Source organism: Ranitomeya imitator, chromosome 8, assembly GCF_032444005.1.
Source record: "Ranitomeya imitator isolate aRanImi1 chromosome 8, aRanImi1.pri, whole genome shotgun sequence".
In the NCBI taxonomy this organism is placed as follows: domain Eukaryota; kingdom Metazoa; phylum Chordata; class Amphibia; order Anura; family Dendrobatidae; genus Ranitomeya; species Ranitomeya imitator.
This window is the reverse complement of record NC_091289.1, coordinates 95646464-95660860: the sequence shown is the minus strand read 5'-3', so window position 1 is coordinate 95660860 and position 14397 is coordinate 95646464. Positions and strand designations below refer to the sequence as shown.

Here is a 14397-nt window from a genome sequence, read left to right as displayed (position 1 = left end):
ATATAGGGGCTAGTAGCAGTGGTATATAGGGGCTAGTAGCAGTGGTATAAAGGGGCTAGTAGCAGTGGTATATAGGGGCTAGTAGCAGTGGTATATAGGGGCTAGTAGCAGTGGTATATTGGGGCTAGTAGCAGTGGTATATAGGGGCTAGTAGCAGTGGTATATAGGGACAGGTAGCAGTGGTATATAGGGGCTGGTAGCAGTGGTATATAGGGGCTAGTAGCAGTGGTATATAGGGGCTAGTAGCAGTGGTATATAGGGGCTAGTAGCAGTGGTATATAGGGGCTAGTAGCAGTGGTATATAGGGGCTAGTAGCAGTGGTATATAGGGGCTAGTAGCAGTGGTATATAGGGGCTAGTAGCAGTGGTATATATGGGCAGGTAGCAGTGGTATATAGGGGCTAGTAGCAGTGGTATATAGTGGCTGGTAGCAGTGGTATATAGGGGCTAGTAGCAGTGGTATATAGGAGCAGGTAGCAGTGGTATATAGGGGCTAGTAGCAGTGGTATATAGGGGCTAGTAGCAGTGGTATATAGGGGCAGGTAGCAGTGGTATATAGGGGCTAGTAGCAGTGGTATATAGTGGCTGGTAGCAGTGGTATATAGGGGCTAGTAGCAGTGGTATATAGGAGCAGGTAGCAGTGGTATATAGGGGCTAGTAGCAGTGGTATATAGGGGCTGGTAGCAGTGGTATATAGGAGCAGGTAGCAGTGGTATATAGGAGCAGGTAGCAGTGGTATATAGGGGCTAGTAGCAGTGGTATATAGGGGCTAGTAGCAGTGGTATATAGGGGCTAGTAGCAGTGGTATATAGGGGCTAGTAGCAGTGGTATATAGGGACAGGTAGCAGTGGTATATAGGGGCTAGTAGCAGTGGTATATAGGGACAGGTAGCAGTGGTATATAGGGGCTAGTAGCAGTGGTATATAGGGACAGGTAGCAGTGGTATATAGGGGCTAGTAGCAGTGGTATATAGGGGCTAGTAGCAGTGGTATATAGGGGCTAGTAGCAGTGGTATATAGGGACAGGTAGCAGTGGTATATAGGGGCTAGTAGCAGTGGTATATAGGGACAGGTAGCAGTGGTATATAGGGGCAGGTAGCAGTGGTATATAGGAGCAGGTAGCAGTGGTATATAGGGGCATGTAGCAGTGGTATATAGGGGCAGTTAGCAGTGGTATATAGGGGCAGGTAGCAGTGGTATATAGGGGCAGGTAGCAGTGGTATATAGGAGCAGGTAGCAGTGGTATATAGGGGCAGGTAGCAGTGGTATATAGGGGCTAGTAGCAGTGGTATATAGGGGACAGGTAGCAGTGGTATACAGGGGCAGGTAGCTGTGGTATATAGGGGCAGGTAGCAGATGCATAAGAAAATAAAAACTCTGTACTTACCTTCAGTCCTCTCCCAGGAAGTGCTGAGTCATGTTCAGGGCAGAGCAGTGTGACGATCTCCCTGCTCTGAACAGGTCGGCAGTGAGCAGTGATTGCAGCCTGTGCTGTAATACTAAGTACAGGCTGCAATCACAGCTCCTGGCTGCAGATACTCACCCCGAACCTCGCTCCCAGCAGCAGCTTCTCCCTGGCAGCTCCTGCTATGATCACACACACTGAGCTGTGTGTGCGATGACAGAGGAAAAAAACAAAATGGCCGCGATCTCCTCTCACAGCTGTGACGTAGCAGCCCAGGGGGCGTGGCCAAGTCACAGCTGAGAGGCAGGAGGAGCGGTCGGAGCCCGACTGTTGGCTCCTATGCCCATGGCTGCCGTAAGTGAGGTGTGCAAGTGTAGTGCCCAGACACTTACACCCACACTAATGAAAATGGCGGCCTCCAGTGGCAAAAGTAAAAATGAATAAATAAAAAAGTATTAAAGTACTACATTTACTTTTGTATTAAAAATAATTGATTATATAATCAATAATTATTAATACAAAAACTAAAATCATGGCACCCTCCCTTTAAGGGGGGCGTTTTTGGCCGGTGTACTCCTTGCACCTACAACCGGGCACAGCATTCATCTCTGATGTGACTTAAATACACGGAAGTCTATTTTCCCATATGCCTCCTGAGGAACCACATCATGGGGGGGAAACGCGTAGAGGCGAAACCTGACCGCAGATAAGTGGATCAGGTTTTCTAATTTTATTTTTTGTAAATTTCACCAATCTTAGACGCTTTATTGACATGTATTTAACATGAGTGCTTTTTGGGATACTAAGTCATGGCTTCAACACTGAGGATAGTGTATCTTGGTCTATCTGTATTTCCACAGATGGTGGGGTTATTATGTTTATCAGTCACCCTGCTTGAAGTACCTTAGAAATACCCTGTAGTTTTCAGCCATTGGTATTTGGATATATCATTCTTTGCAAGATTATTAGAATAAAAAGTATCTCTACTCATGTACATATTGTCTTTGCAACAAGATACTCAATACAGTGTTGCTTGTATCAGCCTGTGTGTGTTGTTGTGTGTATTTTGTATGGTCTGTCCGAAGCTAGAAGGGTTCAGAGTCACGGGTCACCGTTTTAGTCCCTCAGGCACCCCTCGTGTGTAGTATCCACCTACGTGTGTAGGGACACAGTGAGGGTCAGCAGGGTCAGCCGCCGAGGAGCGGGGGCGCCATTTGCGTTCAAGAGGGTGCCAACCTCCGCTGACAGGCAGGGTTTCTTGGTTAGGGATTCCCTAGGGCATACTAGCCATAGCTATCAGCGGAGTATTATAGGGTGTAGGGCTCTGTACGGTCAGACCAGCCCGGCTGGGCTTTTACTTTGGTGATTTACTACCTGGTATTTGGTGTGTGTGGATTGTCGGTATGCTCTATCAGACATCATCACATTAAGGGACTTGTAGGGTATTTAGGGCCAGTCGACGAGGAGCGGGGGCGCCATATTGCGTTCAAGAGGGTGCCAACCTCCGCAGATAGGCAGGGAGCAGATATTAGGGATATATAGGATTTTTTATCCAATTTTTTTGCTCCCTGTACCTTTGCCCTTCTCCCACCAAAACCGGGCTTTATATAGACCCACTCCTACCATAAGGAGTTGGGATGTCGTGCTTGTTTTAATCTAATGGTTTTGAAATAAAGTTATTGTTTAGATTAGTTGTTTTTGGTTTTTTCTATTTGATACTAATTCTGGCTTATCAGAAATTGTACTTTTATCTTCGGTTTTACTTGCATAATAATACTGAATAGGAAAATCATTTTGCAGGTTATTTTTACTACATAAATGCTGGAAAAACAAAACCCCAAAAAACAAATGTAGAATTGGGTTGTTTTTTTTTTCTCTCAATTTCCCCGCACTTAAATTAGTCTTGTAATAAACAAGCTCTCATACAGCTACATAGAGGGGGAACAAATGTTATAGCTTTTGTGAAAAAGGCAGGAAATAAATAAAGACTCAAAAATGGAAAAATCACCATGTTGGGACGGTGTTAAGAAACTAATTAGAGGGATACAGTGCAGAGAATTCATGTAGTTACTTTACTGCAATAATTATGTCTTGGTAAAACAATTGCTTTATGGTCTTAAGTAAAATATCAAAAATGTACGCAACATGTAAATACACTCACAAGCTTAGACATACCTCATATCGTGTTTTTACGACTGTAAATGGTAGCATACAAACTCCTGTCAGTGTTCTGGATCCTGCACCCAAAGCAACCGACTTTATTGGGCTGAGTTCCTGCTCCGATAAAATATGCTGTTTCAAGAAATATAGCGTGCTGAAGTAGAGACCAACCCCAGGAATGCATCGCAAGAAGGACTGGAAATGGAATAAAAAAACACAAATATTACAGTAAGGTTTAATAGCTTTTAGGTCACTTGAAAGATTTGCTGATAAACGCTTTAGGCTATTTTTACACCTGGCCTCTTTGCAGCTTTTTTATGCCAATTTTAAGCTGCATTTAAGCTGCTTACAAAAGCAGGTTTTGATTAGTTTTTGCAGCATTTTTATGGAGTTTTTGTCAAGGAACATATGTCTCCTGTAATGCTGATTATGTTTAGTGCAAAAAAAAATCTGATTCAACTTTATCAGGTTTTGGCAAGAAAAACGCAGCAAAACCTGATACCAGAGTTTTTTTTGCATTGTTTTTGCAGCATTTTTTGCACTACCCATTGCTTTCAATGAGTGAAAAACTCTGCAAAACACTGAAAAGTGGTGACATGCTACATTTTTCAAAAACACATCTCTAACAAAACAGTCAGGAAAAAAAAAAGGTGTGGGCATCAGATTTCTGAAATCTCGTAGACTTTGCTGGTACTGTGAAACACAGATGAAAATGTAAATAAAAAAGCTGCAAAACACATCGCATGAACATAGCCATAGTTCTAGAGCTGAGATTAAAGCCAACTTCTGGTTGCATTGTTTTTAACCCCTTCATCACCTTGGGATTTTCCATTTTTCAGTGTTCGTTTTTTGCTCCCCTCCTTCCCGGTGCCATAACTTTTTTACTTTTCCGTTAATATGGCCATGTGAGGGCTTATTTTTTGCGGGATGAGTTGCACTTTTGAACGACATCATTGGTTTTACCATGTCGTGTACTAGAAAATGGGAAAACAATTCCAAGTGCAGTGAAATTGCAAAAAAAGTGCAATCCCACACTTTTTTGTTTGGCTTTTTTGCTAGGTTCACTAAATGCTAAAACTGACCTGCCATTATGATTCTACAGGTCATTATGAGTTCATACACAACAAACATGTCTAGGTTATTTTTATGTAAGTGGTGAAAAGAAATTCCAAACTTTGTTAAAAAATAAATAAAATAAAATAGTGCCATTTTCCGATATCCATAGCGTCTCCATTTTTCGTGATCTGGGGTCGGGTGAGGGCTTATTTTTTGTATGCCGAGCTGACGTTTTTAGTGATACCATTTTGGTGCCGATACATTCTTTTGATCGCTCGTTATTGCATTGCGTTATGTAATGTCGCGGTGATAAAAAAAAAAAGTAGTTTTGGTGTTTTGAATTTTTTTCTTGCTACACCGTTTAGCGATCAGGTTAATCCTTTTTTTTTTATTGATAGATCGGGCGACACCAAATATGTATATATTTGATTTTATTTTCATTGTTTTATTTTGAATGGGGCGAAAGGGGGGTGATTTAAACTTTTATATTTTTATTTATTTCATATTTTTTTAAACTTTTTTTTTTTAACTTTTGCCATGCTTCAATAGCCTTCATGGGAGGCTAGAAGCTGGCATAGCCTGATCAGCTCTGCTACATAGCAGCGATCATCAGATCGCTCCTATGTAGCTTAATTACAGGCTTGCTATTAGCGCCAACCACAGGGTGGCGCTCACAGCAAGCCGGTGTAAAAGGTCAGATTAACCCCCCCGCCCAGAATATACCCGGGGTTAAAGTGACTAGACACAACCACAGATACACCAAACACTGTTACCAATACCCGTGCCACAATCAGCAATATTAGACTAATAGAAACTATATACCAGTGATTAGTGCTCTGTGGAGAAGATGTGGACAAAACCATTAGCAAGGGAAGAAGGCAAACAACCAATATATAGAAAAATACCAGAAAGGACACCAAGCAGGGAATAGATATAAAATGCCTTTATTATATACAGTTGGCAAATTTTTTTTATATTTTTTATAATAATAATATAACAGTTTGTGCGCACAACAGGATAAAAATGGATTTTTACCACTCAAATATAAAATCAATATAAAAAAATCAATAAATAAAAAAAGGAGATGGTAAAGGCTGACCCAAATAAATTATATGTCTAGATATAAGATAGGTGCTACCCTAAAAAAAAAAATTATAACAAAAATTTGATGACTAAAAAATAGTGGGTAAAACTGAAGAAAAGAAAAATTAAATAACTGAGGTAGTATATATAGACTGCACTACCTAAAGTGCAAAGTGACAATTATCAAAAGATACCCATACACATCAGCCTACGTGTAATGCAGCTAATGTGCAAGAATATATCTATATATATAATTGTCTAAGGGTTTTTCCGTCTGTCTGTCTGTCCTGGAAATCCCGGCTCTCTGATTGGTCGAGGCCGCCAGGCCTCGACCAATCAGAGACCGGCACAGCATCGACGTAGAAATCCCGCGTCTCTGATTGGTCGAGGCCACCAGGCCTCGACCAATCAGCGACGAGCACAGCGACGATGAGGTCATAAAGAACGTAGATATCTCGCGTCTCTGATTGGTCGAGGCCGTCAGGCCTCGACCAATCAGCAACGGGCACAACGACGATGATGTCATAATGGTTGCCATGGCGACGATGATGTCATAAAGGTCGCCTCGACCAATCAGCGACGGGCACAATCTGCCGCGAATTCTGGAATCATCATTGTCCATATACTACTGGGACATGCATATTCTAGAATACCCGATGCGTTAGAATCGGTCCACAATCTAGTATATCTAATATATAAAGCTGAATGTGTGTATGTGTGTATGTATGTCCGGGATTGGCATCTGCACCGTCGCAGCTACAGCCACAAAATTTTGCACAGTCACACGTCTGGACCCCGAGAGCGTCATAGGCTATGTTGTGAGGCGAAATTTTAACCCCGCGCGTTCCAATTCACCAAACAATTTTGCCCCTATCTACATAATGGGGAAAAAAGTGAAAGGAAAAGTGTTGGAGGCGTCGAAACTACAGCCACCAAATCTTGCACAGTCACACGTCTGGACCCTGAGAGGGTCATAGGCTACGTTGTGAGGTGAAATTTTAACCCCGCGCTTTCCAATTCACCAAACAATTTTGCCCCTATCTACATGATGGGGAAAAGTGAAAGGAAAAGTGTTGGAGGCGTCGCAGCTACAGCCACAAAATTTTGCACAGTCACACGTCTGGCCCCAGGTCCTGTTGAAGCGCAAGCACAGCACGAAACGATCGTCGTCCTGACCCCCCCTGCTCACACGAGCTACGGCTCATTCAACTCCGGCCATGGATTTTTAACAAGTTGTATCTATTAATAAAGTACGAATCACGGTGAAGACTGGTGAGTGCCCTCATTTCTTGTATTGGATCGTATTGAACACTGTTTTTTCTGAGGAGCACCCGAAGTCAGGATTCGTTGGAGTTGTGCTTCTATTTGTCGGATCTGTTGACACAGCTCTTGTTGTATTTTGATACACATAAATATATATATATATATATACACACACAATGTGAAAAAAATGCCAAACCAAAAATATTGGCCTACATGTAATCAACGTGTAAATAGTGCAAACAGTAATCCAAGTGTGCAAATGGGCAGTTATCTAAACAAGAGTCACACACAATTTAGGTAATAATATAGCCCCACTATATAAGGTGCTATGTTGGGATGTGCAAACTGCAAAGTGGAAAATGCACAAAATATCGGTATATATCAGCCAAAGTAGAAAACAGCACAGCCACAGAGTGTTCACAGGTGTCAGCACAAAGTCTGCTAAAACACCGAGTGTGGCTGCAAAAGAGATCCAGCAGAAATCCCACCACAAAGTGCAGAGTGTAAACAATAGGGATAAGCATACCTTTAAATAAATAACAGGGTCAGCCAAGTCCTTTTGATAGCGCACCCCGACGTGCGTTTCGGATCTCAATCCTTCGCTACCTGGGGCCCCTGTGCTCTACCTGGGGCCCCATGTATTGCCTGGGGCCCCCCTGCGCTGCCTGGGGCCCCTGTGCTCTGCTTGGGGCCCCATGCGCTGCCTGAGGCCCGTGGGCTGCCTGGGGTCCTGTGCGCTGCCTGAGGCCCCTGTGCGCTGCCTGGGCCACTGTGCTCTGCCTGGGGCCCCATTCGCTGTCTCTACCCCGTGTGCTGCCTGGGGCCCCTGTGCGCTTTCTGGGCCTCTGTGCTCTGCCTGGGGCCCCTGTGCTCTCCCTGGAGTCCATGTGCTGCCTAGGGCCCTGTGCGCTGCCTGGGGCCCCTGTGCTCTACCTGGGGCCCCATGTATTGCCTGGGGCCCCCCTGCGCTGCCTGGGGTTCCTGTGCTCTGCCTGGGGCCCCTGTGCTCTGCTTGGGGCCCCATGCGCTGCCTGAGGCCCGTGGGCTGCCTGGGGTCCTGTGCGCTGCCTGTGGCCCCTGTGCTCTGCCTGGGGCCCCATGTGCTGCCTGGGGCCCCTGTGCGCTCCCTGGAGTCCATGCGCTGCCTGGGGCCCCGAGCGCTGCCTGGTCCCCTGTGCGCTGCCTGGAGCCCCGTGTGCAGCCTGGGGTCCCTGTGCTCTGCCTGGGGCCCCTGTGGGCTGCCTGCGGTCCTGTGCGCTGCTTGGGGCCCCTGTGCTCTCCCTGCTATAGTTTGGGCTAGGCAAGAATATACCCAGGGTATAATCTGGCCTAGGCCACTTTAACCCCAGGTATATTCTGGGCGGGGGGGGGGGGGTTAATCTGGCCTGTTACACCGAGATCAGTAACCATAGAGGTCTCAAGGACCTCTATGGTTACCATCCTGACGCATCGCTGACCCCCGATCATGTGATGTGGTTCGGCAATGAGCGCTTTTTCGGCCGCGCGGCTGGAAGCGGTAGTTAAATGCTGCTGTCAGGGTTTGACAGCGGCATTTAACTAGTTAAAAGCGGTGAGTGGATCGTGATTCCACTCGCCGCTATTGCGCGCACATGTCAGCTGTTCAAAACAGCTCACATGTTGCGGCTTTGATGTGGGCTCACCGCCGGAGCCCACATCAAAGCAGGGGATCTGACCTCGGACGTACTATCCTGTTCGAAGTCAGAAAGGGATTAAAACAAGCTTACACCCTCAGCATTAAATGTTCTAATCTATAGTCACCATACTTAACATTTATCACAGCATTGATGAGAATGTGCAGAGTAGCATGTTGAGAAAACAGGTAGGAAAGATGTACAGTGGCATGTAAAGGTATGGGCACCTCTGGTCAAAATTACTGTTACTGTGAACAGTTAAGCAAGTTGAAGATTAAATGATTAGGGATGATCGAGTCGCTTCAGATAAGTGCTTATCCGAATATCTATAGAGCTTCCCAAATTTGTTGTGCACTCCATGCATGTGTTGTGACTGTCACACAGCCGCGACACATACCGCTGTGGTGCCGGACAGCTGTTCAGCAAGATCCAGGTTACCGATGGCGCTATTCGGGAAGCCTTAGGGTATATGTCTCCATGGTCAGGAAACGCTGCGTTTGACACTGCGTAGAGCCGCAGCGTCAAAAACACAGGGTCCAGATGTTACAGCATAGTGAAGGGGATTTCCAGGGAAAAAATAAAAAAAAGACGCAGGCAGCAGACCCACGTAAATGGACATGCAGCATGTTATTCCAGAACGCAGCATGTCTGTTTACAATGAAGCGACGATCCGTCGCCGCACCGTAAATTTACCATAGACTATCATTAGAAGCGGAAAAATCGCATCTAATGATTAGTCACATGCGCAGTAACTGCGCAAACGCAGCTTACTACGCATGTCTACTAATTTAAATAATCGCTAACCTGTCACACTGCCGGAAGTCCGCATCCACTGCAGTTCTCGCGATAACTTAGCTTACCACAAGAACTGCCGTGCCCATGACCGGGGGTTATATCAGGTCACTAGGCTGGTTCTCACAATCAGATGATTCTGAACACTGCAGTGTAGGTGATCGCTGGAGAGTTGTCTCCGGTGGTCATCTACAAGCTCTGCTATGTCTGGATGTCAGGCATCCAGATGTACAAGGATAATGGTGTGCACTCTGGTCAAGGACACGGAGGTGCTGGTAAAACAGACCGTGTGGTCAAGTCAATAGTAGAAGAAAAAAATACCGCACACTCGAAACTGGTATGATGCAAAAAGGTATATGCCAGATTTATTCACGAAAACAAGTCAACAATTGCCACTGTGATAATTTGTAGATAGAAACCCGACGTTTCGACCCTCCCGGGTCTTATTCATGGGGTTACTAGGAAAGCAAATAAACAGTATAAGTAACTGTATGTGACATAACATTATATGTAAAAGAAAACAAATAAGAACAAAAAAGACAAAATAATAAACATACACCAAAATATAAAATATAATATGTACAATATATACAAGGCAACCAGAGGCGAAGGGAATACTGTCCGGAGCAGCGAAAAGTAAGCCTGTAGCTAAGAGGTAATTCTAGTACATCAGTTAACCACTGTATAGGGGAAATATAATGTTTACCTTAACTCTTTTGATACACAGACATAGGAGTGGCAGTGATAGAAGGCAAGACAATGGTCCTTTTAAGGCATAACCTGTCATCATAACAAAATATCAACATTACAAAGTGTATATGCATTCAGACAGCCTAAGTACTGCATGAGTATGGGGGATGGGAGGGAAGAGAGTGTGTCCCAGAGTCCCAGACACGTTTGGTGATGGAGATTATGCAATGGCCCCAGTAAAGTGTGAAGGAATAATAAAATGGGGTATAGAATCTAATGGGGTGTGTCTTCAGTGGTCCCGAGTACCCCTAGGGCAGCCTGTGTGGGATAAGTATGGTTGTGAAGAGAACTCCCAACAGGAGAAACCCCAGATGTATAAAGGAATATGTTACGTATACCTTATAGTGGGTCCAATAATTTCTCCTGTGGTGTAGGTAGAGGGGTCCTGTTTAGGGTGAGCCACAGCATATAAAGAAGTCCTGCAGGTAATATGAGCTAAATGGATTATACTACCAAACGGCAAGTAGAGGGTATAGCCATAAGGAATGTCGCACATGTTTAGAGAAATGTATTCAGGGTACCTTATAATGGGTCCAGTGAATGCTCCTGTGGCATAAATAGAGGGATGCTGCTTAGGGTGGGCCGCAGCATGTGGAGCTGTCCTGCAGGCAACATGAGCATAATGGGTTATATTACCAGGTGGCAAGCAGAGGGTGGAGGGGGGCGGAGGGTCCGTGTACCTGCTCTGTCCTGTGTCCGGGGGTCAGTGGCGCATCCCGCGCCCAGCTGTGCTGTCCTGGATTGGAGGCAACCAGATGTAGCAGAGCTGGACTCATCGTGGGACACTCGTTAAGGACTGCGTCAGACACAGGAAGTATACTGTTAGTTTGTTTTTAGAAGATCGATGGCTTTGCTTGGATTACCAGTACAATAAAGATGGCAAAACTGTGTTTTAATTCATTAAAATACTTTATTCTGCATGTGTATGTGTGTGTTTTATCATTTACCAACTACAGGATTAGTAATGGTAGGTATCTTATTGACGCATCTCCATTACTAAGCCGGCTTAATGTCACCTTACTAAGGTGACATTAACCCCTTATTACCCCATATGCCACCGCTACAGGGCTGTAGGAAGAGAGTCTAAGCGTCTTACATCTTACAGATGCGCCATTTCTGGGGCGGCTGGGGGTTGGTATTTGTAGCCAGGGGGGGCCAATATCCATGGCCCCTCTCTAGGCTATGAATATCAGCCCGCAGCTGTCTGCATAGCCTTTCTTGCCATTAAGGGGAACCGCACGTCATTTTTTTTTTTAGGGGGGGGGGGGGGGCTATTTTAATAGCCAGTAAAGGTTACGTATACAGCGGATATTCATAGCCTGGTGAAGCTCCATGGGTATTAACTCCTTCCCAGGCTACAAACATCGGTAGCTGGCTTTCCCTCTCTGGCGCAGAAAATTGCGAGGGAGCCCACGCCATTTTTTTTAAATTAAACAGATATTGCATTTAAGGCCAGTTCACACTTGCGAGAAACTCGCACGAGTCTCTCGCATCAATACCCGGCACTGCCGCCTTCACTCGGGACCGGAGCGTTCAGCTACATAGAAATACATGCAGCCGCACACACCGGTCCCGAGTGCCGGGTATTGAGGTGCGAGTGTCTTGCAAGTGTGACCCCGGCCTAGTGCAGATTTCGTGTGTGTCTCTTTACTTAAGCCAGGGATCACACATGCGAGAAACTTGGACGAGCCTCGCATCTTAAAACCCGGCACGGTCACCGTCACTCGGGAGCGGAGCGTGCGGCTGCATAGAAATACATGCAACCACACGATCCACTGCCGAGTGCCGGCGGCAGTGCCAGGTATTAAGATACGATACTCGTCCGAGTTTCTCGCATGTGTGAATCCGGCCTAACTATGTACCATTTTATTATTTTTATTACAAAACATCGGGCTTGCTATTTATCGTATCTATCTATCCATCGTATCTATCCATTAACTATCGATATATCTATTATCTATATATCTATCTAGCCATCTATAGATATATCTATCGATAGCTATATCTATAGACAATAGATCGATATATCGATAGATACGATGGATAGATAGATCTAGATAAATAGATACGATATAGTTATAGATATATAGATATAGTTATAGATATATAGATAGAGATAGATCTATATATCTATCCTATCTATCCATCGTATCTATCCATCAGATCTATCCATCAGATCTATCCATCAGATCTATCCATCAGATCTATCCATCAGATCTATCCATCAGATCTATCCATCAGATCTATCCATCAGATCTATCCATCAGATCTATCCATCAGATCTATCCATCAGATCTATCCATCAGATCTATCCATCAGATCTATCCATCAGATCTATCCATCAGATCTATCCATCAGATCTATCCATCAGATCTATCCATCAGATCTATCCATCAGATCTATCCATCAGATCTATCCATCAGATCTATCCATCAGATCTATCCATCAGATCTATATATCATCTAATTATCTGTGTGTTTAAACATTCTTCAATGGAGTACGTAAAAGAAGAGGTTGAACAAGGAAATTACATCACAATTTTTTTTTGCATATCTTTATTTAGCTTACAAAAACACAAATACGTATGAAAAACGCGGATGTACGCAGCGTCCAACCCGCAGCGTTTACGGACTGTGGGAACATATCCCAATACAGAAAATCACTTTTTTTTTCCTTCCCAGAAGCCAACTTTCAATTAGCTTTATTTAAAGTGACGAAAACACGCATGCAATGAAAAAACGCATCAATAACATGCGGAAAAAACGCATCAAAAATGCAGGTGACCTGCCAGTTACCTCTGATGCAGATTTGGTGCAGATTTGCGTCAAATCCTGAACCAAAACTGAGCCATTCCTGACCGTGGAAACATACCCTTAGAGATTCAGATAAGTACTTATCCAAAGCCATTTGATCATTCCTAGAATTGCTCTCTAAAAGGATTAAAGTTAAAGTTGACATTTCCTTTGTATTTGAGGCAAGAAAAAATAGATTATATAGTCATTTTTTAAATTTTAAAAAAGGAACAAGTTTGAGCACCATGCATGGTTAGTACCTAGCAGCACCCCTTTTGAAAATATAACCGCTTGTAAATGCTTTTTTGAAGCCAGACAAGAGTCTTTCAATTCTTGTTTGAGGGATTTTCATCCATTCTTCCTTGGAAAATTTTTAGTTCTGTGCGATTCCTTGGTCATCTTGCATACACTGCTATTTTGAGGTCTAGCCACAGATTTTTTATGATATTCAGATCAGGGAACTGTGAGGGCCATTGTAAAATCTTCAGCTTACACCTTTTGTAGTAGTCTTGAGGATTTTGACGTGCGTTTAGGATCATTATCAATTTGTAGAAGCCATCATCTTTTCAACTTCAGATTTTTTTACAGATGGTGTTATGTTTGCATCAAGAATTTGCTGAAATTTAATTTAATTCTTCCCTCAACCCCAAAAGCATGACTGATCCACCCCCATGAAATGGTTCGCAAGCTGTTCTTTTCCTAAAGTTCTGTGCCGTTTTTTCTCCACACATACCTTTGATCATTGCGGCCAAAGAGTTCAATTTTAACCTCTTCGGTCCACAGGAATTGCCATTTCTTAATTACGTTTCGAACTCAGGAAAGGGCAACTTGAAAACGCTTTGCTATCCTATAGCCTTCTGCTTTGTGGGCCGCCACCATTTTCGGAGTGCTAGGCAGCGCTTACAATAATCCATGGCAGCGGTTTCTTGGGACACGATTAGTGGAAGCTGGGTTTTCATAATGCTGGGTCATTTTCATCACCTGCAGAGATGGGTGGACACCTGCATGCTCGGGTCCGTCGGGTTCGGCCAAACAGTTACAAAAAGTTCGGGTTCGGTTACCACAACAGTACCTGGACCCGAACCCCATTCACTTGAATGGGGAGGCCGAACATCAAGTGTTTGCCATGCTGTCATGTGCATGAAAGCACGGCAAACAGCTTCTGATCGGCGGTGAAATCATTCCCCCGGTCAGAGAGCCGTGGTTCCCACGCTGTCAAAAGACAGCGTGAGCACTCAGCTGTGATTGGAGGTATAAAGTTTACCTCCGGTCACTGGTGCCAGCTGATGGGACTACTGCTTCCATCATCTGACACCTGCTGCCGCTAATAACAGTTCGCTACTGAGCACTGAAGGGCATGCAAATAAAGATTACGTCCAGAAACCAGAGTGCCAGAGTAAGGATGCACTTTGTGGACAGAGTTTGTACGGCCCCCAAAGGATGGTA

General features: G+C 44.4%; 1 protein-coding gene and 1 long non-coding RNA gene across 3 annotated transcripts in view; both read right to left on the bottom strand.

Annotated features, from left to right (window-relative positions):
- Window positions 1-14397, bottom strand: part of SLC25A38 (solute carrier family 25 member 38) — a 226136-nt gene that overhangs the window by 186217 nt on the left and 25522 nt on the right. For both annotated transcript variants that reach the window (XM_069737185.1, XM_069737184.1), the window contains one exon: window positions 3579-3758. In XM_069737185.1, coding sequence (XP_069593286.1) covers window positions 3579-3758 — 180 coding nt within the window. The remainder of the gene's footprint in view (window positions 1-3578; window positions 3759-14397) is intronic.
- LOC138647142 (uncharacterized) lies at window positions 10172-11029 on the bottom strand. Its single transcript, XR_011314905.1, has 4 exons — window positions 10840-11029; window positions 10681-10761; window positions 10498-10578; window positions 10172-10189 (listed from the first exon to the last, which is right to left on the bottom strand). It is a non-coding gene; the product is annotated as an uncharacterized lncRNA (long non-coding RNA).